At 40.2% G+C, this 27,756-nt stretch overlaps 1 protein-coding gene across 2 annotated transcripts in view; it reads left to right on the top strand.

The window, feature by feature from the left end:
• LOC122791387 (protein kinase C and casein kinase substrate in neurons protein 1-like) overlaps nucleotides 1-27,756 on the top strand; it is an 821,887-nt gene that overhangs the window by 764,664 nt on the left and 29,467 nt on the right. For both annotated transcript variants that reach the window (XM_044059123.1, XM_044059124.1), the window contains exon 8: nucleotides 25,258-25,355. In XM_044059123.1, the coding sequence (XP_043915058.1) occupies nucleotides 25,258-25,355 (98 nt within the window). The remainder of the gene's footprint in view (nucleotides 1-25,257; nucleotides 25,356-27,756) is intronic.

Here is a 27,756-nt window from a genome sequence, read left to right as displayed (position 1 = left end):
AACTTTTTTGTTTGCAATCACAATTTTTAAACTCCTTAAGATTAATTTCTGCCTCCTCTTACCATCAAATGTTGAACCACACCCACACTACTCCCTCAGACATCACATTCCTAGAGCAGTCACATCATGTAGACAGATCCTTGTCTTTGACATGCCAGAAAGTTCTTTAAGAAACTAGTTGCAGCAGTCTGGAATTTACTACCTCCAGTTCTCATAAACGTAACATACTCACTTATTTTGGACAAGCTCTCTTCAGGTATCTTACAAAAGTTTATGCTTCAGAAGTGACAGCTAATTATTACCCCTTTCCTTACATGTTCTCTTTGCTCTTATCCTCTTACTTCAATTTTTTTTCTCTTTTGCCTAATTGTAAGACCTCGTTTCACCAGCACCTCCCTCATATGCTCAAACCAGTTGCAGCCTCATAGTTTAGCACTTAACCTGTCTTCACTCAGAAGGTAATCCATGTATTTAATTATTCATTTAGTGTGTTAGTTTATTCATTTGTAAATAAAGATATGCAATTTAGTATTTGAACTGTTTTGTTGGCAGTGAAACTAATGATTGGTTTTGTGTATTTTCTTGGTAATTGTTTATCGGAGTCAAGTAACACAATTTGTGTATTATTCTGTGTATCCTATTTTATGACCATTAATCAGCAGATAGAATATTGCATTACTTATGGTTCAGGTCATGGCTGAAGATCATACTTCTCAACCTCTTAAGTACAAGAATTCTGAACAGAGCCAAACGTAATAGGGAGACAGACACACAAAATCAGGGACAGATTTTAAATATTGCTCTTATAAACTTAAGAAAGTTGCTAGAATAACAGCTTTTGCATTAGCATGCATTTTCTGAGGGATATGAAGTCTGAATTTCAAATATTTGTCATTACTCAGTGGCTTTAATCCTCAATGATTTGTCAGAAAATCAAAATTTATACAAGGAACAGACCTAAAATATGAGGCAAAAATGTGGACATTTTGCAAAATTCTGGGCAGTTTTTTTTTACCATCCCACTTAGTTAAAAAAATGATAAGAAAGTAAATAGATGACTAAATGACTACATGAATGTGTGAATGAATAGCATCAGAAATTCTTAATGTTTTGTTATCACTGGTTTTGGTTTGTTCCTAAGGTGGCATCTTTGTTTTAAAACAGCCCTCATCAATGCCTGAGCAGAGAACTGATCCACTAAACAGTGTTATGCTATAACACCTTCATTTTTTTGTATAGTGTGCAAAGTATTTTGTCATATAGTGTTCTCTGAGCATTACCCAGAATGTGAGGCTACCAAAGTGACATATTTATATACTTAAAACCCACATATTTGGCAAAGACTAAAATTTGCTGCTCATTAATAGGAGGCTTACAGTCAATTCAGAGTATTTCAGGAAAGTCAAATGAAAAGATCTTGTCCATGACAGAAACGAACGAGTGTGGTAGCAGAAGTGGATGCAACTGACTCATTTACTGGGTAACAGCTACTGCTATGAAGTGTAATTAAGATATATCTTCTTCTGGGCAAAGAACTAGAATGTATGCAGCGCAGTGAGTTCTGCCCATGGATATGTTGACACTTCTAACACTTGTAACAGGTACTAAACTACTGCTCTGTGCATTTGCTTGATAGGTTAGGTAACTGTGGAGCATAACTCTAGTGCATAGTTTCACTTTTATCAATGTTAGTTTTCAATATTTCTATTTAAGTGCAAGCAGTAATATTCCAGTTTGCAGTGATGCTAGCAATGGTAATTTTGTTCTTGTTAGTGTGACTTCATCATCACTTAAGACTATGAGGTCTAACTGGCAGTTGGCATTTTTTTCCTAAAATGAAGCATGTGGCATAGTAATTTGACATGAAGTGTTTGACTTTTTCTTTTGGGAATCCTACCCTGCTGAAAATCTCTAACAAAGCATTTGCCGCTTTTTCTGCCTCAGTGTTGGACAGGGCCAGCACCTCAGGGTATTTGGTAGCATAATCTACTACCACTAAAATACATTTCTTTCCTGTGGATTATGAGGTATTCAGTGGCCCCACAATATCCATAGCTAACCTCTGAAATGGCTCCTCAATCACAGGCAAGGGCACCAAAGGAGCTTTGACCTTGTCTCCTGCCTTTCCTACTTTTTAACACTGCTCACAGGTCCTACAGTATCCTGTTACATCCCTTGCAATCCCAGGCCAATAAAAGTTCCGCATAATATGTATCTTGGTACACTTTATGCCCATATGACCTGCAAAGGAATGTCATGGGCTACGGCTAAAAGTGCCAGATGGTAAGCTCTGGGCACTACCAACTGCTGTATTCTCTCACCTTCTAGCCTTCCCTCAGGGGTCCATTCTCTATACAATAACCCTTTGTTCCAGTATACAGAATCCCCTTTTCCTTGAGAATCAGGTGCCTCCCTAGCTACCTCCCTCAAGCCATGTAATGTAGGGTCTGAGAGCTGAGCTTGTCTCAACTCTCTCTTTGTAACCCTTCCCAGCTCCCCTTCCACAGGAAGTCTGGTATCCTCTGACAGCGGTGCCTCACTGTCAGCCTTGGTACTACTACTCACCACTGTGTTTGCAGTCACTCTGTCCAAGGGAACATCAGTATCTACCAGCAACTGTGGTTCACCTTCAGATTCACTGCTATAGGGTAGCTTCCTCCCTGAAATAGCCACACCACCAGCCCTGGATTCAGGTCTGGTGTCTATATGGGTCTTCCCCAGGCTAGCAGACCCACATGCCTGTCTCCAAGCCTAACTGCGTGTAACTGCATGCACACAAGGCACTGTATTATCAAAACCATTCCCTATCAGTGCATCTGCAGGGATATCCTCAAACACACCTACTTGCTTGCTTCCTTTGCCACCCTCCTAGTCAAGGTGAACCCTAGCCAAAGGTATTTGGAATGGGGTCCCTCCTAAAGCTCTGACTGGAGTAGACTGCCCAAGCAAGTAGTGCTCCTCTTTAACCATTGCAGGCTTCACAATAGTTAGGTCAGAGGCTGTGTCTCTTTTAACACTGGCCTGTTTCCCATCTACTAAGATAGGACATAACCTCTTGTGGTAACTTAGTACCCTTGTTGTCTCCAGACAACTTACCACAGGTATTCTGTTATTCCCACTTGCTGGTTCTCCTACCTTTTGTTCCATGCCTTGCCTCCATGGACATCTATATTATACATGGCTCCGCTGGTTACATTTAAAACATTTAACCCCTGATTCTGGCCTTGGAACTAAACCAGTGGCTTCCCTTGTTGCTGGTGGACTTTGCTGGGTGGTTTAGGCTGTCCACCATGGGTTCCCTTAGATCCATGTGCAGCACTAGGTATCTCTTTGCTGTGCACTTGTTAAGTAGAGATCCCCTTTTTTCCCCAGCTCATGTGTGGTGTTGCATTCCCTAACTGCCAACCAGATTCTCATCTCCTCAGGCAAAGTGCTAAGGCCTTGTTCCCTCACCAAAAGGTCTGCCAGCCCTTCAAAAGTGGTGACCTGACCTACTCACCTACTTATGAAAATAAGTGCTTAAGTCAACAATATAATTACACACACTTTCATCTGCCTTGCATCTATGCTCACAAAACTTTTTTCTTTAAGCTTCAGGTGTTAAATTAAAACATTGTAATAAACAGTGATTTACTTTCTCGTAATCTAAACAATCAGTATCAGATAATTTGGAAACAACAGTTACAACTTTACCATGGAGTAGCAAGCTCAGGAACTGTACCCAGAGCCCTCGGTCAACATTATACTGTTTGCATACTCTTTCAAATATACGAATAAAACAATCAAAATTGTCACCTTCTTGGTATTGAGGAAAAAGTTTACTGACCTTATTTCCATGACCCTGGTGAAGAATCAGCATTTCCTTTTCATGTTGCCTTTGCCTCTCATTTTCTTCAGCCTCCAAATGCTGCAGTTTCTTATTTTCTTCAGCCTCCAAATGCCACAGTCTCTCTGCTGATTCTATTTCCAAATGTTTGGCCTCCAGTTCAAGTCTCTCTAACTCCAGATGGATTTTTAAGTCCTCTGAGGAAAAGTTGAACTGTCCATTTTCTGAGAGCTGTACATCCCCATGGCCAGTCTGGCTGTCTTACTTGTTGCTGGTTTGTGATGCAGCTGTGATTAAGGCTGCAATCATTTCCCCTTTAGTTAGGTTGGTATGGACCAGTCCTCTGGCTTGGCACATCTCAGCCAGCTGGCTCCTTGTCAGCTTGCTATAATCCTCTGTTGAAATCTTTGGCTGCTCTCCCTGATTAACAAAATGAACAAACAAATAAAGAAAACTATTGTGATATGAAACTCTGAATGTCTACCATGTGGCTGCTTGAGAGTAGAGACACCTTCTTTAGTGACCAGGTTCAATATCCACACCACTGTTCACCAATATGTGAAGTACTGATCCCACCAATGCCAGACAATATCTGATGCCCCACGTATGGGCCAGTAATCAAGGAGCCTCAATCATCACCACTGGCACCTGTGGGGAGTGTTCACTGTGAGAATAACAGGTACACACAGTATCTCCAGATGCAGCTCTCTGCATCAAGCACAATTTCCCTTAAAAAGCAGACAGGGAACATAGTCAGTCAGGGGCTGGTTTCTTCCACTTTCTCCAGATCCCCAGTAAGACTCCCCACTGGCATAGCTATAGAGTTGAGACCTCAGCTGAGTGTTCAAGCCAAGCCCTTCAGTACCCTCTTTGTTCAACCAGTGCTTCATGTCCCTGCCCAAGTAGCTGACACCCACATTCTTTGAGGTTTGATTTACACACACACACACACACACACACACACACACACACACACACACACACACACACACACACACACACCTGGGAAAGGTTGGCACAGGTTTACTAACTATGCCCTCTTCTGCCCAGACTATAAGGTAGTTATGACTGCCACCAGGCACTCCTGCCAACTATCTTAAGGCTCTTCCAAGGGTACCCAATATACTGAGTGACATTAATATTAATACAAATGGTAGTTTGACCAAAAGCAAGGCTATTAGGAGTGGCCTACACAGTGTCACCAAATAAATATGCAAATACTCTCCAAACTTAAATATCTGTACAAGGATCAGCCAAAATAAAAGGTTCAAATATATTTAATAATAAATAATAAAAGGGCAAGACTATACTAAACATCTATCCAGTGTCATCAGAGTTCAAAATCACTGGAAATATTTCAAATAATGTTGAAGAACAGACTTAGACAAATAAAGAAAAACAAAATTTAAGCTAAACTTCACTATATTCCTGACTGAATTTAAGAAAATTGATATTCCCTACTTACTTAATAGAGCAAAGCAGATGATGTGGTGAATGGTCCTTGTTGTCAGGCCCAAGAAAATACAGAATGCTCAGTCTCACTAAGAAACTTCTCAAAATAATATCTAAAATATTACTTCTGGGATAGTTAGCAGAATTACATCACTTCTGGTCATTTAAACCGTTACAATAATGTATGTACATTTCTGTTCTCTCCAGTAGGGCACACTGTGGATACATTTCAAACACAAGCACTTTACAAATACCTTTTCAACACAAACATCCGTGCAAATCAGTTTGATATATACATGACATGCAGTTCTTATACATTTGTAACACAAGCATCGTGTATAAATCAGTTTGATATTCACAAATGACATAAAATTATTTACAAAATTCCAGCTAACTGTGCTGGCAGTACCTCCTATTGTCACAATGGGCACATAGCCACCTTACCACCTTTCCACCATTAGCATGGGTTTCTACTGTAGGTCAAAGTAGTCTGTGTCCTCAAACCTTTTATCACTGGCTAATATCCATGCCCATTTTTGGCGGCAGTAGTCAACACTCCCAAATCACCTAGAGCAAATCTTTACACCACTGAATGGCTAGCCCTGACACAGTGCACAGTCCATAATCCATGTTCTCCTATTTGGAGGATACTGCACACTACAACTGATGCCCAAAGCAATTAAGCATTGGTCTAAACAACCCCCCCCCCTCCAAATATACACCATCTAGAGTCTGTGCTGCTGCTGCCCACAACTCCATTCTTGAGTATTTTGGAAGTGGAAACATGTTTCTGTTATGCATGTCTTTGAGAGGTGAGAGGAACCCCACAGAGACATAGGGTAGAGCCTGCAAACTCCATACAAGCATTGGAGCCAGTTCTAATGGGGTGATAGAAGCCTGGGCTTCACTTCCTATGCACCAGGTACAAGGTCTGATCCTGATCTGTGGCCAATGCTTGTATGGAGTTTGCATGCTCTACCGTATGTCTCTGTGGGGTTCCTCCATAACTGCAATATTATGGTATAATTGGTGTTGCCCAGCAGTACTGTCATCTCATATTAATTGTCCAACAGTATCCTTGCCTCCACTTTCTCTACCTCTTTCATTCTACTCATAACTAAATACAGTAATATCATCTTCCTGCTTAGTTACTTTACATGCTGATTAAAACATGTATATGCTGTCACTCAACTGTTTCATTCAGTCTTTCACCCATTTCCTGTCATAGGAATACTCCAGATCATTTCTGAAAGACTGGAGTCTCCCAGTATAGTCCCTCTCTGCCATTCCATTTCCTTAACACTTCTTTAGTTAACTCTTTCTCCCCTTATATCTACATTTAGAGGTATAATGTTTGTCCCAGCTCTCCTAGCTTTCCACCCTAATTGCTTGACATCTCATGTTCTCAAAGCCAGGTTCTCTCAATTTTGTCTAGCACTCTCCACAACATCCACAGCATAACAACTATCCCTTCCCTCATATGCATGACCTACCTCAATTCTAAATGAATTTATAATTTCTAAAACCTTCATACCATACCGTTGTGCTGTTGTCCCTCCTGCCAATAGCTCAGGCTTTTAACACCCCCGCTATGTCTGACTCCTCCTGCTTCCTAAGTACCTGTAGTTAAGCTTTTTTCACTAGAACCCCTACAGTACAATGTATCATGTTCTATCCATCATGTCTTACTAGTAACTTCCTTTTCTCCCAAACCTTATTACCACTGTTTACCCAATCAACAGCAGTATCCCTGTCCAAGCTTCCCCACTCTTCCTGTAACTAATCCCTCTTCCTTTCTTTTCATTCCAACATAAAAGTATCACTCCACAGTATACCTCTCCAGTCTCTACTGAGCCATCACACTCTCCATAGTACTAAGATGAAGTATATATATCTAGTATATAAAGTCAAGTTCTCCCATGTACTCCCCTATCTACATGAATTCATGGACATTTTTACCCCCATTATCTGAGTCAGCAGTAAGACTGTACCATCCCACCTTTCCTTAAATTAATAGTTATTTACTGGAAAAAAAATCTGAGAAGGATGGTATGCTACTTGCCTCCTTATAGTTTTCTTTTGGATCTTTTCACTTCCTTATTACTTCTTCCATAATACTTTCTGATAAAGCATTTTTACCTGCATATACTAGTGTATGTGATCACTTCTTATCCTTTGATGCCACCCTGTATACAACCTATTGGACCCTCAATAGCATTAGACCAGGAACCATTTCCAGCCACATTTAACTCTATCCACACTTCACCTAATCCCTACAGTGACAAAGCCCACAGTCACTAATATCCCACAGCTTTCTTTTACATAACTCTCCTCTTCTCCTCAATCCAGTAATTCCCAGGTAGTCATATTCACACCAGTCTCTGAATATTTTCTTCTGCTTATCACAGAGTCCTCATCCCCAAACTTCTCATTAGCTACATTGACCCCCAGGCCCTGAATCCCATTCTCCTAGACAGCAGAACATACAGTCAACCACTAGCTGTGCAAAATTCCAGTTTTAAACAGGTAATTAAAATGCATATTCATTGTCCAGGTCTCTGCAAATGGAAATTCCCATCTTCTCCTCAGATGCAGTGACCCATTATAGGTAATTATAAATGTTTTAAAGTGCTGGGGACCAGAGACATGCCCCCCCCCCCACATGATGTTGAGTGCCAATTTATCTCAGCAAAATATGTTGCTTTTAAGTTTAGTTTGAATTCTGTTTCATTGCCTTTTTTGTTTGAAAAGGGATTTGCAAAGTGTATTTTAGTAAAATGATTCTAGATTCCATTTTACCCTTTCTTTCCCTGTTTGTCCCCCCAGTGCTCCACATCTGTCCTTTCTTTCCCCCGTGTCATGCACTTCTTCTTCTCCCTTTCTTGTCTTACACTATTTCCCTCTCCTACCTCCTTTACTCCTTACAGCCATTTATTTTCTTTACCTTTCTGCCTACCACTACCTTCTGTCCATGGCCTCTATTCTCTCTTGCTCGTACTTATATGTTCCATTCCACTTGGTCCGCTCTACTGCTTTACTATTCCTTTCATCACCTACTACCCACTACTTAGAATTTCCCCTGTAACACTCTTGACCTCTCCTTTTCTTCTGGGGTGCCCTTTTTTGTACCCTTACTTTCTCTCTTTTCTGCCAAACATCTCCAAGAGAACTTCCACTACAAATCACTAAGACATAAACTACAAACTTTACCCCTCTGTCAACTTCTGTCAGATTCCCCCTTCTCCGTGATCTTCCTTCTCCACTTCTCTTTTTTTCCAAACAGAAATTCAACAGCTAAAAAGAAAACATACATACATACATACATACATACATACATAAACAAATAAATTACATTCCTCCAATAATTGTGAAAAGCAAGTACCACAAGAAACACAAACCAATGACTAACAATATAGTATCACTGAGTTCATGACCTACAATGCTCCTATTAGTTGACCAACTATCACACTAAGTTTGTTCTTAGTATGTATATCACCCCTATCCTCTGTATTTATTTAAGTACAGAGGGTGTTTGTGAAACAAAAAAAAAGAAAGAAAGAAAAAGGAATTCCTACACAAGTTGCCTTCAGGCTTTTTGCCGCATAGGCAGCCTAGTCTTTTTAATTATAAATACCTACAGAACTTCTACAACTTTCCATATTTTTATGACTTGACACCCATACAAAACTATTTACAATTTTATAAGAATATTAATGAATATCGATAAACTGCACATTAATTCATTCATCATTCTAAAACCAATTTTAGTTGTGAATTAATCATATTTTTCTAACAACATGTTCTATGTCATCCAGTATTTAAATTGTGGTTTATTACATTTTGCTCTCAAGACAGTATAACTTCTTTATGGCATACAACAGTGGCTAGTCTAATATTTTCAGTGATAGGTGGAAATTCCTTTTTCTACTAATTCATTGTAATAACTTGTTGCCAAAAATGCCCACATTAAGGGATATTGTAATATATTATCCTTCTTGGAACTGGGCCATTAGTTATGAAAAGAGAATAAAAAATGTACATATTTGTCCATCCATAAAGATTTGAAAAACACCTTGAAATCATCCCAATATTTTGTATTCTTCTCACATTCATAAAGATATGATACCAGTATTCTTTTAGTGTTTTTATCTCCATCAAATATCTCACTGATCTTATGGGTAGTGAAAAAGATTATGTAAATGTTTCTGTGTACTTTCTGAAAGATAGTTGCAGTCAGTACTACCAATGTTACCATCAATTATTTGCTACTTTCATTGTCTATGTCTTTCGGATTGTACTTTGTAATACAATTCAAATAGTTACCATCTATTTTAGTATCTAGTACATAAGTTAGTCTATGTAATTTTTGAAAAAGCAGGGTTTTACATCTCCATTACCCATTGATAATTATGAAAAGGTACTCTAAATATATTAGATAATACTTTTTTTCAAAATCTGTTCTTGGATTTTTTGTTTCCTCCAATTTTAATCTGATATTGTAAATCAAACTCCATTTTTTATCAAGTTCATAATTATACACAATTTTATCATTTGACAATATATTAATCCCTGTTAAGCAGTCTGACCAGTAGAAGAGATTATAATATTTTAAATCTATCATTTTATTTTGAATATTATAATATTGTGATCTATGAATCCAAGGGTACATGCTATTGGTAAAACAAAGATATAATTTTTAAAATATTTCTGTAAGATATTAATATAATTTGAGTTCATTGATCATTAAACTTTTTATAATTCATAGCATTTTATTATTTAAAATATCCAGTGAATTTAATGATGAATTTTCACAAATAACATGATGTATTAACTTCCGATCAGCATTATAGTGACTATCTATACAGTATAAATTGGTTTTGATTATTAAAGCCTATGAATATGTTTCAGTATTAGGGAATACAATTTCACAATTTTTCATCTTCTAAATATGATTAATATAAGCAGTGTTAGGTTTTAACGGGTGTCATTAAAACTTTAATAATATATTATTTATTTTTAATTACTTTTTCTCTGCTTTTGATGCAGTTTTGCAAATAATATATAATCTATTAGGAATGGAAATCATTTTAATGACCATTTGTCTATTTTCAAATAAAAAAAAAATCACATTATTCCAATTAGTATTAATTTTAAGACTTCATCAATACTTTTATTATATAGTTATCTCTATCCAATCCATATTTGTTTAAGCTTCCTGCATCAAAATATTGATTAATTATTAAGAATTCTGCCTTTTCAACATTAAATTTCATTTTAGAAACCAAGTCAAAAGATTTAAATGTCGTATATTCCTTTAAGTGATTTGCTTACATCTCCTACTGAAACCTTAAATTGCTTTATTATTTCTAATATAATTTCTGAAAGATTCTATTACCAATGCAAATAATTGAGGAGAGAGAGTGCAACCTTGTTTTATTTCATTATTTTATTTAAAACCATGAGAAATAAAAGGTCTAGTTTTAATATAGGCTTTAGAAAGTACAGTTGTGTACACTTACCATAAATGTAGATGTTCAAGTGTATTCACTGTTGCAGTCTTCACCTGTGGGTTATCCCTGCTGTGGTAGCTCTCGGCCGGCCCGAATACCAGAGTCAATGTTTTTCTGCGTCAGCTGCCGTCACTTGCTGGCTGACATCGGGATGTCAGTGCTATAAAGGAAGGCAGCCGACATCATTACATCAGTTTTTCTTGCCCTAACCAGTCAGAGGCCCAAGTGAATATGGTGAAGTGGTCCTGGTGGCTAAAAGCCACCTTTAGAAACTTATGTCTCCCTGAAGAAAGAAGATATAAGGGGGAAGGAGGGTGGGAAACCAGGACTGCAACAGTGAATGCACTCAAGCATCTACATTTATGGTAAGTGTACACAACTGTACTATGTTCTTCATGTTTCACTGTTGCAGTCGTCACCTGTGGTAGGATTCCCAAAGCTGAGGAGAGGGGTGGTAGGATTAGTAAGAAACCTAGGCAAGTGTCAGCATGCCCTGCGGAACTGCAGAGGCAAACCCTGCCCTAGCCTTAGAAAATAGAGGTAGGTGGCAATGCTTGGTAAAGGTCTGGGCAGAAGTCCAGGTGGCAGCTTCCAGGATGTCCCTGGTGGGAACTCCTCTGAGGAATGCTGTGAAAGTGGAGGCTGTCCTAGTGGAATGGGCTCAAATAGACCTGCGGGGGGTTCCAATGCAAACTGAAGCAGGAGTGGATACAGTGTGATATCCATTTGGAAATGGACTGTTTGGAAATGGGCTTCCCCTCCACCTCTGGGGCAAAGCTGCCAAGTAGTTGGTCTGTTTTCCTGAAGGGTTTAGTATGGTCCAGATAGTATGTGAGCTGTCTGTGCATGTCTAGTGAGTGCAGAATTCTTTCCCCCTTGTTTTGAGGATTAGGAAAGAAAGTGGGTAGATTTAAGGCCTGGGTGACAGTTACATTAAATACCACCTTGGGCATAAATGAGGGACTGGTCCTCAGGGAGATCCTGTCTGCATGGAAGATGATGAAGGGCTCAATGGTCATCAGTGCCTGTAACTCTGGAACCCTTCTGGCTGAGGTAATAGCTAGGAGAAAAGTAGTCTTCCAGGAGAGGTATCTTAGTTCTTCTGAAGCAGCAGGTTCGAAGGGAGGTAAAGCTAGCTTTTCCAACACATAATTCAGGTCCCAGGCCAGAGTGGGTGGCCTTCTGGGAGGTCTGATTTTAGAAGCCCTTCTGAAGAATTGTTTAATCAAAGTATGGGAAAACAGAGGTTGTTCTGTATCAAAATGAGCAGAAAAGGCTAAGGCATGGATTTTAAAAGAGGAGAAGGAGAGGCCACTATTAAGTAGCTCCGCTAGGTAGTCCAAGATAAGAGGGATGGAAAGTTGTGAGGTATTGCCCCCTCTGGACTGGCTACAGCAGCAGAATATTTTCCATTTTCCTGCATAAGATATTCTGGTGCTGGGCTTTCTGGCCTCAGTGATAATGTCTAGGACCTGTTTGCTTAACAGGGTCCCCTTGTTTTCCTTTAGAGTATTAGCCATGCGTCTGGTTGCATCCCCCCGCCCTGCTGAGTTAAGAGGTCTGAGATCAGGGGAAGCTGTCTGGAAGGCTGTAAGGTCACGCAGTGCAGTAAGAGGTACCAATGTTGTCTGGGCCAATCTGGAGCAATGAGCATGGCCTTTGGTCTCTCCTCTGTTATTTTGATCAGTACCTTGGGAATAAGAGGCAGAGGCGGGAATGCATACAGGAAGGGGATGTTCCAGGGGGAGGTCAAGACATCCACCTTCCCCACTAGGTAGGTATACTCCCTGGTACAGAATTTTTTCCCACTGATGGGTGGGATGCGAAGCAAAGAGATCCACCTCCAGAGTCTCCCATGCCTGAGTGATTTGCAAAAAGATTTTTCAGTGAAGCTGCCATTCGTGGGGGTCCAGTAAGTTTCTGATTAAGTGGTCTGCCAGGGTGTTGTTGATCCCTGGAAGGTGTTGGGCTATCAGGTGTAGTCCCATGGAAAAAGCTGTAAGCCAGAGGTTCATGGCTAGCCTGCACAGAGGATAAAATGGGGTCCCTCCCTGTCTTTAGATGTACCACATTATTGTGGTGTTGTCTGTTTTGATAAAGAGAACCCCTGGCTTGAAATGGGGTTTGAAGAATGTCAGAGCCTTTTGTACTGCCATCATTTTCTTCTGGTTGATGTGTAAGGGAAGCTGCTGGGCATCCCAAAAATCTTGGATGCACCTGCCTTTTAGGTCAGTGCCCCAAGCCATGTCTGAGGCATCAGTGGTAATGGTCTGCCTGGTTGGGTGGAGGTTTAAGGTCAGCGCCCCAAGCCATGTCTGAGGCATCAGTGGGTAATGGTCTGCTGGTTGGGCGGAGGTTTAAGGTCAGCGCCCCAAGCCATGTCTGAGGCATCAGTAGGTAATGGTCTGCCTGGTTGGGTGGAGGTTTAAGGAAAGACCCTTGTTCTGGGCACAGCCCCCTGCCCATCAGATAAACTCTGCCCTTATACAGGGAATCAGAGGTAGAGAGGTCTCTGGAGGTTGAGAGTGCTGACACCAAAGTTTCTTTAGGTACCACTGAATTTTTCTCATGTGAAGCCTGGCCAGAGGAATGGGAAGGATGCAAGATGCCATGTACCCCAAGGCTTGCAGGAACTTCCTCACAGTGAGGTGACTTCTGGAAGTCAGCTGGGTGGATAGAGATGTAGGAAGCTCTGCTTTTCCGGGGATAGGCATGCCATTTTGGATGCTGTGTTCAGCAATGCTCCCAAGAAAATGACCTTCCTGGAGGGTATATGCCCTGATTTATTCTAGTTGATGGTGTACCCTAAGGGGGTTAGGAGAATTTTGACAAAGAGGAGGTTCTTGCAGAGCTATTCTTTGCCATGTGCCCAAATGAGGCAGCTGTCCAGATAAGGGTAAATTTGTATATTTTTCCGTCTGCCAAAGGCTATGGCTGGGCTAAGCATTTGGTAAATACCATGGGTGCAGCAGATAAGGCAAAGGGCAGCACAGAGAACTGAAAGTGTTTTGAGCCTGCTCTGAAGTGAAGGAATTTCCTGCAGGATTCCCTTATGGGGATGTGGAGGTAGGCATCTTCTAGATGTAGGGTAACTAAACATGCATTTTTTTGTCAGCATAGGCAGCAGCTGCTGCAAAGTTAGCATTTTGGATTTGGGGACCACCAGGAAGGTGCTCAGAATGGGTAGATCCAGGGTGGGACTCCAAGTGCCCTCTATCCTAGGAACAAGGAATAGTCTGGAATAAAAGCCTTTACCTGTTTGGGGACAGGTTCTACTGTCCCTTGGTTTAAGAGAGCTTGGACTTGTTTCAATGCTTCTGCCCAGAGATTTTGAGGTAAGGGTACCCTCTTGGAATTGGTAGTTAGTAGAGGGAGAATTGTATTGCTGAAAAATTATAAAAATTATTTTTAAGACCCAGTTGTCCTTAGTTGCAGAAAGCCAATTTTCTAAACAGAGGAAGAGCCTTCTTCCTAGTATTTGGTGAGTGAAGAGAGGGCAGAAGGGGGAGAGGGAGTCATTGAGGGTTTTTACCCTAAAGGGATGGCTTAGAACTCCCTGCCTTTGGAGTGGAAGTGGTCCACTGTTTGGTTCTCTGCTGACCCTGGGATAGGAGTCTGGGTGGTCTGTCCCTGCGGGGCTTACCTTGCCCCTGTCTGCTAGGTGCAGAAAAGGACCAGTGTTTTAGGGAACATTCCTGTTGAACCTAGAAGGTTCTACCTGAAGGAAGTCTTTTACTGCCTGCATAGATTTTGCTTTGTCTTCCATCTTTTTAAGCACCTCTTCTGCTTTTACTCCAAACAAGCGATCCTTATCCAAAGGCGTATCAAGGAATTTAGATTTGACATGATTAGTGAGAGGCTGTTCCTTCAACTATACATGTCTCCTAATGACAGATCCTGACATTGCTGCTCTGCTTGTGGCTTCTAGGGCATCATATCCACAATGTAAAGAGTGTTTAGCCACTTGACAAGTAGAGTGCAGTAAATCTGCTAACTCTTTTGAATTGGCACAGTCAAGAAAGGTGGAAATCTTTTGTTTTAATAGTTCCAAAGTGTGGAGTTGAAATTTTAACACGTGGAACTGACAGTTGAGTGCTCTGATAGCTAAGGTTGCAGAGGTATATACTTTTTTACCTCATCTGTCCAGAGCTCTGGAATCCTTGTCAGAAGGAACGGGGTTCTTTTTAGAACTAGCCTTAGCTCCTTTAGGTCCCTGTGTAATGACCTCCAGGTCTGCAGCAGGATTTCTGTACAGGTATTTGTGAGAATCTGGTACTCTGTAATACCTGTCAGGTTTTCTGGGAGCAGGTGGGAGGGTGTCAGGAATTAAGCTGGATTCATGAAAGACATCATCAACCACCTCTAAGATAGGAGGGAATGGCCAAGGGTCTGTGCTGGGGCAGCTCTAGAAACTCTCTTAGTCTTTTCTTAGATTGAGGGAAGTCCTGGAATTCCCAGTGGAAATGGTCCCTGAGGGTGTGAAGGGCTTCCCCAAAGGAAGGATCTTCTGGTGGGGATGCAGAATGAACAGATCCTTCTGCATCTGAATCCTCATAAGCAGTCAGAGGTATTTGTTCCCCTTCAAAAACTGAATACTCCTCAGAATCCTGTTCTGTCAGTAATTCAGGAGAAAGGTCTCATTTCCTTTTAGAACTTGTGGCCTGACTACCCCATATAAGGGTGATAAGATCCTCTGCCATTTTAAGCATATGAGTTTGGGGGTGGTGGAGCAGGAGTAAAATGGTGGCTAGAGGTAGTTTTCCTAGGAGTGGCCTTGCCTCTAGGCCTAAGAGTATCCTTCGGTCTGTGAGAAATGGTAGTAGGAGGAGAAAAATGGTAGTAGGAGGAGAAGACATCAGTTTTTGTCTAGATTTGGTAGTGTGAAAGACCTCCACGGAAGCCGGTACCTGCGTTGCGAGTCTGGACCCAACCAAAGCAGAGACAACCAAAGGCTCAGAAGATGAAGATGATATCTGTGGCATACCAGATTCCAAAAGGGTCTCAGTAGAGGCTTGTGAAAATATCGAATCGGGCATCAGGGGCTGCAAAGGCGTCTCATTGAATTCTGGAGAACTGACAACCTGCTTAGCGATAGAGTCATCAGAAGGCATAGTCTGTCTGTCTCTATCTTTATCCTTACATTGTTCTGGAATGTCTATGGATTGTTTGCTGACAGATGCCATTTCGGCTACAATAAGAGCTCTACAACAAATGGTTCTCGCATTAAAGAGGGCACAGAACCGGCAACGGGGGGGGGTGTCGTGGTCTGGGCCTAAATAAGTGATGCAGTATGAATGGAAATCTCGGTGTCGTATTTGCTTTCCACAGGTGAGACAATTGTTAAATTTTTGGACATCGGTTAGTGCAAGAAAAAAGGATCCACAATGGGGTACTTAGCTTTAGATGTTTTCAGCTGTAATTCAAACTCTGGTAGCGACTGATCAGCATATTTGTGAACTGCTTCTGCTATGGGCACCACGGCAAGAAAGACTGATGTAATGACGTTGGCTGCCTTCCTTTATAGCACTGACATCCTGACGTCAGCCAGCAAGTGATGGCAGCTGACGCAGAAAAACAATGACTCTGGTACCACAGCAGGGATAACCCACAGGTGATGACTGCAACAGTGAAACATGAAGAACATCCTTCATACAGATTTCTTACTAAGATGCAGTGGCGGCTGGTGACTTCAAATCAAAGGGGGGCTGCAGGAGACAGCTGAATGGGTGGGGTCAAGGGGAAGGGGTGTGGCCAACTAGAAAGGGGAGGAGCTATGCTCAAAACCACAAAAATTAACTTTAATTAAATACACTGCCCTGGGTGGCAAACCATCATTATGAGAGTTCAATCAAGACAAAAATAAGTGTAGAAGAATAAAAATATTTCAGTGCATTGGCTGCATGACAGCTTACTTAATATCTAGATGGAAACAAAAGGTTGTGAGGCATGAAAAAAATAAATTACTTATTAAATACATTACTGGAATGCCAGTCAAAATCAAGTGCAAGAAAAACCAGAAGCACTCAACTCAAACCACATCTTGCACTGCAGTTCTAATTATAATTTATATTCAGCTTTATTAAAGTAACAAGTAACATGCTGAAAGTAGAAATCTCTGATGCCCCCACTTGTAAAAATGTTCCTTATCCAAAAAAAGACCTGCTGCCTGACATTTACTTGTTTCATGGGGAAAACATGATCAAAGTAAAAAATGAAAAGCAAACAAGAAATAAGCTCAAGATACATTGCTTAAAAGGATTACTGTACAGGTTATGGACCACGCGATTGGCATTCGGTTTACGGGTAAAGCCTGCAGAGATGACTGGAAGTCTCCAAGTGTAATGAGACTCTTAAAATAATGTAATTATGTCCTTTATTACAAATACTAGCATATGCATTTCTATACCCAAGGCTTATACATTAACTAGTTAAGTATTCTCTACATGGCAACAGAAAGGCTTTCAATGTTGGCAATTCTTTAACAGTATGCTTATTAAAGCTTACTTGCATCTTGCAATCTCAGCCAAGCTTACCTGATGGTCATTAAAGTATTGCTACTTAAACACAGAGCAACAGGCACTTTGAGTAATAAGCATAAAAGCCTTTCAGACTTAACATTTCAATCAGAGTACCTTTCTGCATTTTGCACTATCTTTCTCTGCAGTGATAACTGATCATGAAGGTATTATATTTATTTCTTACAAAAAGAAACACTGAGTGAGTGGAAGAAAAACTATTTTCAAACAAAACCTGAGCACAAGATAAACTAGACAACAAAAGACATCTTAAGACGGGAATACAAAGATTTTAAGCTATCATCACATCCTGCACTCAATCTGTCATCCCTAGGCTGGCAGCAGATGAACAGGATCCAGAATAATATGATGGCCACACATTATTTAAAACAAAAGCAACAAATTACTAACTGTGATATACAAACCCTTATTGTGTACTTTCCTGCTGTTCTACAAACGTATATGAGGTAATAAAATGGCTAAATACAACATGCAGACTGCAGTGTTATCTTGTGCGGATTTTTCCAGCTGCTCATCGCATTTAATCCACATACAATTGTAGTATAATGCAAATAGAAATAGCCTAGGATTAAATTTTTTTAAATATTATGCACATAATGGTACTATGATGAGATCTGCTCTATGATTCAACAGCTACCTCAACCAGAGAACGCAGTCTTTTAAAGGACAAAATACCATATCAGCTCAAATTGCTTTCTCAGCAGGTATTCTAACAAGGCTAATATATTTTACCCATTACTGTTCAACATATTCAGCAATGATATGTACAAAGTCACACTAATATCCACTTTAGCACAATATGCAAACTGGACAGTCTTAATCTGCAAAACCATCTCTATTCAGGAGCTTTTCATATGTAACCTGCAAACTTTCAAGTAATAGAACAGTGGCTAGTAAATTTCCATCTGCTGTTAAATGTGAACAAAACCATGCTCATACTATTCACCAATAAATCTACAAAAAGACAAAGCCTACACTTCTCCATTAAATCATTCAGGAATACACCAAAAGAAACAGTAGATCATATCAAAGTATTGGGGGAGTGCATCTCTGCTGAGCATTCCATAACCACCACAAATAAATGAAGTGAAGTAGTTCATGAACCAAGTAAGAGAGTGAGTCCCTCATGATTTAATTTATTTACTTACTTAATTCTGCAGCACCCTGTACTTTCTTTCTGGATCTTCTTCACTGTTCACTCCAAATGATAACCCGATAATCCCTCCAAATAGAATAGAAATGAAAAAAAAAAATACAATGATGATCACAAACAAGACAATTGCCAAAAAAAGAAAGCTCGATTCCTAATCGGATCCTAAACTGAACTGACTGATTCTCGCTCTCTTCCCGGGCTCATAAAGCCCGGGAAGAGAGCGACAACCAATCAGCAGCATTTGCCTTTAGCCCAGCAGGCACGTCATGACTGACGTGCCTGCGGACGTCGCAGTCCGAGCCCCTTCCAAGTCTATGCGGTTTGGAACCGCTGCCGCATAGACTTCTGGGCATCACAATGATGCCTTATGTGCTCCAACGGGCTGCAAAGAAAACAAACAAAAAAAAAAAAGCTGTTTACAACTGCACGGGTAAGGTGCGCAATGCGCATGCGCATACTTTCGAGTCGCGGACTCGAAATTTAAAGTAAAAAAAAAGAGATTTCTTTTTTTTTTTTTTAATTTAATGATTAAATTAAAACATACACAAGACCAAAAACAACTGAGGGGGCTGCAGTCCGGCAGTCCGATGCCACGAGCCGCCCCTGCTAAGATGATAACTCCACTATACTTTTTCCACTGAATGATTCCATTCTTTCTTTAGTACCAAAACTAGACAACCCACCTGCTGTTTTATTTTACTGTTGCTTAAATCATTGCACTATCAACTATGTACCATTGTTTACATAATTACAAACCCTTGGACACTGGCATACAGTAATGATAATGTGGCAAACATGAGTACAGGGACTTGTACTGCCTCAGGTATCTGTGAATTGACCAAGTTCCCTGTAAGTTATAAGAAGCGTATATCCCACTGTCTACCAGCTTGAAGTAGATGCTCATTACCGGGCCAACACCCTTTTCCAAAAAGAGGAAAGTGGCTGGTGACTAATTAGCACAAGATAGCTGTTGGGCACGGGGTCATTTGTCAAACCCATGTCCTAAACTGCTTATGTGAAGACTTTGGCTCTGCACTAATAGGTGGTTTGCAAAGGCCTATTTTTATATCATAGTAAAATCAGTTTTCACTTCCATTATGACTGCCTTGCAGCTATTGCATATTCTACCAAGGATTGCCAATTTTTTACATTCTTTAGGAGTAGGGAATGATTTTCTATCTTCTTTGAGAGAACTAGAAGAATGCTGGGAATCCACAGTGACACTGCTATATATAAGTATTCGTTTGCATTTGTTGACAGGGCTAGTATAATGGAACAGGGCCCCTTTTCAGTGGAAACCCATGGAGCTAAACTCCAGAACATCAAATTAATACAAAATAAGACAGTTGGGACTTTAGATGTATGTGAAGGGATTTTTTAAACATGTAATGATTAGAGATGATGCGAATGGATGGTGGGAGTGAGTTCCAAAGACGAGCTAGGTTAAAGGATAGTAAGTTTTTGCCTAGGGGACGAGTAGGTTTATGTACTTCTAATAGGTTTTGATTGTTTGACCTTAAGACTCTGTCAGGTAGGTGCATCTTAAAAGCAGCAGACAGGGAGGGACAGAGAGAGGGGTTGTTAATGAGCTTATGGGCTAGGGTTAACTGAGTATAGTTGAGATGATTTGGTAGTTCAACCCAATTTAGTTTTTGGAGGGAGGAACTGTGGTGGGTGGAAGACCTGTGGCTGTTAGCGAACTTGGCGATTTTGTTGTAGCATGGGGAAAGTTGTTTTTTTGGAGAGGACTGAAGATTAGTTAGGAGTGGTGCTCCATAGAGAAGGGAGGGAATAAGAAAGGAAGAAGAGAGAGTGATTTTAGAGGTCCTTGTGAGGTACTGATTTTGACGGTAGAGCATACCTAGTTTTTGGTGGGTTTTTTTAATATTTAGTTGCAGATGGGAGTTGAAATTAAGCTGGTTATCAATTTGGACACCAAGTAACTTAGTTTCAGACACTAGTTCTAGACATGAGTTGTTTTGACTAGTAATCAAGAATGTGTCTATATCGAAGGGGGTAGTTTTAGAGGGGGTAAATACCATAAGTTTAGTTTTTGAGGCTTTGAGGGCTAGGTGGTTTATTTCCATCCAATGCTCAGTAATTGAGAAAGCTTCTTGCGTAAGCTTTTGGAGCATGGGGGAAGATGTGGCAGAGCAGATAATGGTAGAATCGTCAGCATATTGGATGATGTTTGAGAATGGGATAGATTTACGGAAATCATTTATAAATATGTTAAAGAGAAGAGGACCAAGTATGGAGCCTTGGGGAACTCCGGTGGGTGTACTAAGAAAAGAGGAAGTGGCCTTTTTCCATTTTACAGCTTGGTATCTATTTGATAAGTAGCTGGAGAACCAGTTCACAGAGGAGGGAGAAAGGTTAAGTTTGAAAAGTTTAGTTAAGAGCAGACTGTGTGAGATTGTGTCAAAGGCCTTAGAGAGGTCAAGTAGTAGGGTAGAGACAATTTGGCCAGAATCACGTGCTTTATTTACAGTTTCAAGATAGGAGAGGAGGGCTGTCATGGTGCTATGATTTGGCCTAAAACCAGGTTGTGTAGGGGTTAGAAGGTTATTGTCTAAAATATGTGGTAATAGTTGAAGTTGGACACACTTTTCTAGTAGTTTAGAAATGGGGGACAAGATAGCAATGGGTCGGAAGTTGTTGACATTGCAGTTATTGCCGCCTTTATGGAGAGGAATGATAAAGGCTTTTTTCCAGAGTTGGGGCACTGTACATTCCAGAATTGAGCGGTTGATGAGAATGCTTATGGGATAGGCAATTGCTTCAGCAGCTATGCTTAGGAAGTAAGAGGGGATGTTATCAGGTGCATTAGTGCAAGGCTTCAATTTTTGAAGGAGTTTCTTTATTGTAGAAGTGGGTATAGGTTTTAATGAGAATGGAGCTGAGTGGAGAGAGAGAGTATTAGAGGATGGTAAGGATGATGAGGAAGTTAGAGTAGGAGAAGAGGTGGGGGATAGAGAGTAAGTAGATGGGAATGAGGAAGGAGCAGAAGTGCAGGGTGGATTGTTGGCAGGAGAGGGTGGGGGTGTATTGGATAGTAAGGTGGAAGTAGGAAATAAGGAAGTTAGCTTGCTAATAGATTCAATGAAAAATGAGTTAAATTGAGTAGCCAAGTCTAAATCTGGGGCATTTGGGTCAGGGGTAGGGGTGTGTGGTTTGCTGGGGTTAAGGAGGGTAGAGATTCCTTTCCAGAATTTTTGTGGATTTGTTTTATTGTTGTTTTGGAGTGTAAAGAAGTAATTTTGTCTATCAGAGATAATAAGCTTTTTTACTTTATTTCGAAGGGTTCTGTATTCAATGTGGGATTCAGGAGTCATTCTTTTCTGATAAAGTGCCCAGGCTTTATCTCTAAGGCGCATGGTTGCTAGTGTGTTTTTGGTTAGCCAGGGGGCGGAATTATTTTTTATTCTCTTTGTCCTTAAAGGGGCTTGGGAATCTAGTATTTTTAAGAATGTAGAGTTGAAGTGGGCAACTGTGTCTTCTAAGGATAATGTCTTTAGATTATTCCAGTTAGTTGCTTTTAGAGAATCTAAAAAGGTTGTTGGGTTAAAATTTTTGTGGTTACGGGTAGTAATATAATTGTGGGTGTGGTAAGAGATACAGGGGAGTCGGTGAGTAAAGATTGGCATATGATCGCTTAGTGGGTCGGGAAGAGTACCACTGTCAGAATAATAGTGAGGATGTGAAACTAGGATCCAATCTAGAATACTGCCACAGGAGAGGTTTTTTGATGGACGTGTTACAGTGTTGATTAGCTGGGAAAAATTATATAGGTTAATGTTGATGGGGTTAGCTGGAGATTGAATGGAGGCCCAGTTGATATTTACATCTCCCAAGATTATGGTTTCATTACTAATGTTGTTGGAGAGCCAGGAGAGGATATCTTCTAGTGTGGAGATATTATCCCCTGGGGGGATATAGAGGGATGCAAGACATATGTGTTTATGCTTATTTACTTGAAGGAGAGTGATGAGTAATTCAGCATTGTTAAAGTGTGGAATAGGTTTGTTATAGGGAGTAATTTGCAAGGAGGTTGAAAATCGGAGAGCTACGCCACCGCCTTTTTTGTGGGACCAGTCTTTTCTAATGATAGAGTAGTTAGGTGGGATTATTTCAGAGTCTTTTATATAGGGTTTTAGCCATGTTTCTGAGATAGATAGGATGTCAGGTTTGTTATGAGTGAGCCAAGCATGGAGGGTTGTGACTTTGTTGACTATACTTCGGGAGTTTAATGAAGTAAGTAATAGAGGCTTGCGTGTGGTGGTGGAGGTAGAGGGGCCTGGGTTGGGATGGATATCACCTGATAAGAGACTAGTAGCCAGATGAAGGATATGGTTAGAGAGGTAATTAAGCAATTTAGTAAAAGGATTGGGTACTGTTGTGATGGAGAAGGGGTTTCTGGTTGTTATGGGGATGGAGAGTTTCTGAGAAGTAAATACTTTGTAAGAGAAGGATAGGAGGTGTTTTATAGGATATAGATGGGGTGAGATAGATGAGTGTGAATGTGAGAGAGGGGAATTTAGATGGTTGGTTATGTGATAGAGTTGTGTATGGTGGCAGGTACTGGGTTGGGTGAGGTAGTGAAGATAAGAAATTTTAAGAAGTAGTAGTAGAAGAATAGAGATGGATGAATGTTTTAATAGCATGTTGATTAAGGTTACTTGGTGGTATAATGCTGTAATTGTAATATGTATGTATGTAGAGATAATTATACCAGGATGTGGTGGTAAAACCTGAAATGTAGTGGGAAGTATGAAGTTAAGTAGGTTGGAGGTGGTAGGGGTTGGTGTTAGAGGGAGAAAGAGGATCAGTTATCAGAGTTAGAGTTTAGACTTGGAGTCTGATAGTGTAGTTTAGTAGTGGGTGTGGTAACAAGAAAGTAATTAGCTGATACAGGGTGTGTCAAGAGTGTTGGAGGTTGATAGGTGTAGAGAGGAAGTGGGTGTGGTAACAAGAGGGATATAGCTAGAGGTGCTGGGGGCAGGTGGGATTTGGGGGCAGGGTAGGGGAGCGGAGTGAGCCCAAAGGGCGAACGGAGTGGGAAACACCAGGAGAAGATCGAGAGCCAATCAGTGGAGCATAGATTGCAGGAAAGTAAGCTGTAACAGGGTAAGTAAGGGTTCTGGTTATAATAGGTGGAGTGGGCTAAGGTTTAGTGAGAAATGAAAGTAAAGGCTGAGAAAAATGCAAGAAGTCAGTAAAGGAAAAGCAATATCAGTGGGGAGGGGATGCTCTCTAGTGGTTAAATGCAGAAGTACACTAAGCCCACTAGGGCAGTCAATGGACTAAAGTGGACTAAGATGGGAAGGAGCCAGTGTAGATTAGGGAATTAGATGAGAGTGAGAGTAGAGAGGCAGAGATAAGAGGGGTGTAGGCCGCTGGCTGTCCTGGCAGGGAGATAGTTTACACAGATACCAACAAGGAGTAGAAAATACAAAAGTTTAGTAACAGCAGATACACATATTTCCTCAGTGTCCTCTGGGAGAGACCAGGTTCAATTTTCCAGACAAGGGGTTGAGGCAGCAGAGAAGTTATATTGCTGGACCAAAAACAACGGATGACTTTGGTGTCTTTAGTTAAGTATATGTGTCCACCCAGGCGAGGTCCCAAGGGGAAAATGCAGGGTAAATTATTTCCTCAGTGTCCTCTGGGAGAGACCAGGTTCAATTTTCCAGACAAGGGGTTGAGGCAGCAGAGAAGTTATATTGCTGGACCAAAACTTTGGTGTCTTTAGTTAGGTATATGTGTCCACCCAGGCGAGGTCCCAAGGGGAAAATGCAGGGTAAATTAATTCCTCAGTGTCCTCTGGGAGAGTCCAGGTTCAATTTTCCAGACAAGGGAAATAATTATAAATAAATTGTATTTTGGAAATTGAATTGAATTGGAAATAATTGTAAATATTTCTTTCTCTTTTCTTTAGAATGCTACCTGTTGTTTGTAATCCTAACTTTCTTTGTAATTAATCATGTAATTTTGAAGCCTCCTAAAAACAATCATTTTTACTGCACCTATCTTGTCTTTTGTTTTGATGATATAAGTTATAATACCTTGTACTGAGTGAAAGCCAAAGAAGACAGCATTGTTCATTGAAGGAGGAATTAGATAAAGGTGTACAATCTGAAGACAGATGAAGGGCAGTACAGCTCAGGAATGATGTGAGGAAAGATTTTTTTTTTTTTTTTGCTGATTTGGGTACAGAATCATCAAATGGTATTACTCAGGAAGTTGTGGAATAGTAACAGTCATGATATTTAAATATTTGTGGGATAAACTAAACATAAATTAGTTCTAGCTGGATTCAGGAAGAAGCAGGCACTGGTTAATAACAAAAGCATAGCTTAACATTAAATAGAATAATGTGAAGCCCACGGGACAACAGATCATTACTGGCTGATAAATGTTATATTCAGAAGTTTCTAAGGATTTTTGGCACTTTTTTCTGTCCTGTTACACTAACTCTCTTCCCTCAGTTGGATTTGTCTATCCCGATGGGCAATCCTATCACATAGGAACCCTCTTCTCATCTCTGACCCAATAGAAAACTGAGCCCTTTAGTATGGAATTTAAATATATTTTGCTCCTGTCAACCAGGGCAGTCTACTGCTGATGCTGCCTGTATATTGTGATGTCACTATTATGGGCTTTCGTTTTTTATATTATAATACTATATTATAATGCAAAATTGCTTGCCCACACCAAGGCAAAATAAGTACTTTTTTCTTTGAATGTATAATTGTTTTTTTTTTTTTTTGCTTCTTTTAGGACTGGAACCCTGAGAAAGACCGTCAGATTGTGAAGAAGAAAGGGAAGAGGGAAACAGATAAAGTAACACTACGTAGTATCACTCCTACAGAGAGTAGGTAAGGTGGTGGGTAGTTTATATAATGCCATACAATTTGTCTCAATGCTTCTAAATAGTTCTGTCATCTGCTCTGACACAATGTTATTAGTCCTATCTTCATGTGGTCCTAACAGCTTCTGCAAGTTATGAAGAACCAGTTTAAATAATGAAAAAATTATGTCTTTGAGCAAATATCTTTTAGTGTGATTGAAAGGTTTACAGACTTGGATTTTTGTCATATAATTTTGTTTCCTAAAGAAAATACTCAGAACACCACCTTGTGATATAAAAAAGATGGAACTTCATATGTACTGTAGGGGTATTTACAGAGTACATGCTATTATAATCAGTCTGTATAAATTTGCAGAAAGCATTAATATTTAAGCAGTGTGTATATATTTACAAGCAAATCACAATATATACATCATCATATATGTAATTTACAAGGTGCCCCTATCAGTCTAAGTCAGTTGTAGCGTAGATTCTGTTTGAGTTGGTGGTGTATGAGGGAGAGAAAAGTAAACTGGTCACAGAGTATAAACCATGCATTTTTGTTAAAGAAAGAGACAGTCTTCTTAGGCATTATTTTGGTGATTAGTACTTAGAGACCCGGTCTTTAGAGAAAGAGAGAGAGCAAGATAAGGGGTGTTGTGGTTTTGTTTGATGTGTCCAAGAGAGCTTTAGTGAAGGGGGTGGAGAGAGAAAATAGCAAGTAGAGGAACGGAAGTAGGTACCAGATTTAGGGAACTCTGTGTATTAAAGACTTTAAACAACAAGTACCAGTATGACTCTGCCATAGTTCATGCCGATGTCAATGACTCGAGGTATATGAACAGATTATATGTCTAAAACAAGTGAGTCTAGCACTGAGTAGCGTTCTACCTTCTCCAAGAATGATGCCGCAATATGAACAGAAAATAACTGACTTCAATAATTGGCTTAGTTTTTTGAGTCATTCAAAGACATGCTGTTTGTCTGCTGGCATGGTGTTGGTGCAAATTTCTGTGTATTCAGTGGCGTTAACTGGTTTGGTAGGGATTTGAAACTTGCCAAGGAATCACTTAAGAGTAGGTAATTTGAATTAAAGAAATGGCCTGCATCTGTCCCCTCTCAGGTTTCATTTATTGGCAAAGACATTATCCACCCCCACAGTGCCTTTATTGGGCAATACCTACCTGATAAACCTACCAACATAACAGAACAAGCAAAGAAAAATATGAAGGTGTTACTGATCAGTGCTAGGAGCCTAAACAAGAAAGTTTACTCCCTACAAGACCTTCTTACACTAGAGGACATTGACATCTGTGTAGTGACATGGTTTAAAACAATACAGACCATGCCAGAGATGCAGGGCTATAATGCCTTCCATACATTTTGAACAGCTGAGCAGGAGGGAAAAAAGGTGGAGGTGTTTTAATCTGCATCCAGAAGAGACTCAGATCAAGGCCAGTAAAGCAACATGATGCACTACAGCTTTTTCATGTCCAAATAACCATCAGAAAGGTCTCATACCATATATTAGCTAGCTAGCTACCTACCTACAGAACTCCCTCTATGACACAAAAAAGCCATAGTAGCTATCTACAGGAACTAGAATCACTCAGCATTAAACACAATACCATTTTCCTAGGTGATCTTACTGCGAACTATACCACCATTATTGCACAAGCACAAAGATTCCTGGACTTTTGTCAGTACAAATGCCCTCAAACAATTAGAGTACCTACTAGGGGGAATAACATCTTGGATCTTGTCCTTACTAATATGGAAGCATCTCATACCATGCCTTGTATATTTTCATAATGTGTTAGGTCTGGCCATAAAGCAGTTTCCTTCAAAATAAAACTGAAACCAGAGATCCCTTCCACCCAAGGTATCTATAGAAATTTCTTTAATTCAGACTACCTACTCCTAAGTGATTCCTTGGTAACTTTCAAATCCCCACCAAACAAGTTAACTCCACTGAATATACAGAAATGTACTCCAGCACACTATGCCAGCAGGTAAACAGCTGCATAGATGCAGCTGTACCCCATAGAAATAAGTGCATAATAAAACCCAGAAACAAACCCCCTTGATGGAACCATAATATAAAATAACAAGCTTTACAACAAAAGGAAAACAATTTTGACCAAAAGTACAAAGAGTAATTCCCAGAATGTTAGAGTCCTTGTCACTGAAACAAACAAACAACTCAGGAGCTTAATGAAACACACCAACACCAAGAATGAAGTTAAAATAGCTATTCAAGCCGAAAGCAACCACAAGGCATGTTTTAATTATTTGCATAATCTCAAAAACACAGCAGAGCAATGTGCTGAGAATGTTGTTACCTACACTGAAGATATAGCAAATCTACTGGCTAATAAATTTAGCTGTAACTTTATCCCTCTCTCTCCCCTCTATCTGTCCCTCAAGAT

The sequence above is a fragment of the Protopterus annectens genome, chromosome 17.part0 (genome assembly GCF_019279795.1).
Source record: "Protopterus annectens isolate FY-2018-M chromosome 17.part0, PAN1.0, whole genome shotgun sequence".
NCBI classification, from domain to species: domain Eukaryota; kingdom Metazoa; phylum Chordata; order Ceratodontiformes; family Protopteridae; genus Protopterus; species Protopterus annectens.
This window is presented reverse-complemented; position numbering and strand designations above follow the sequence as displayed.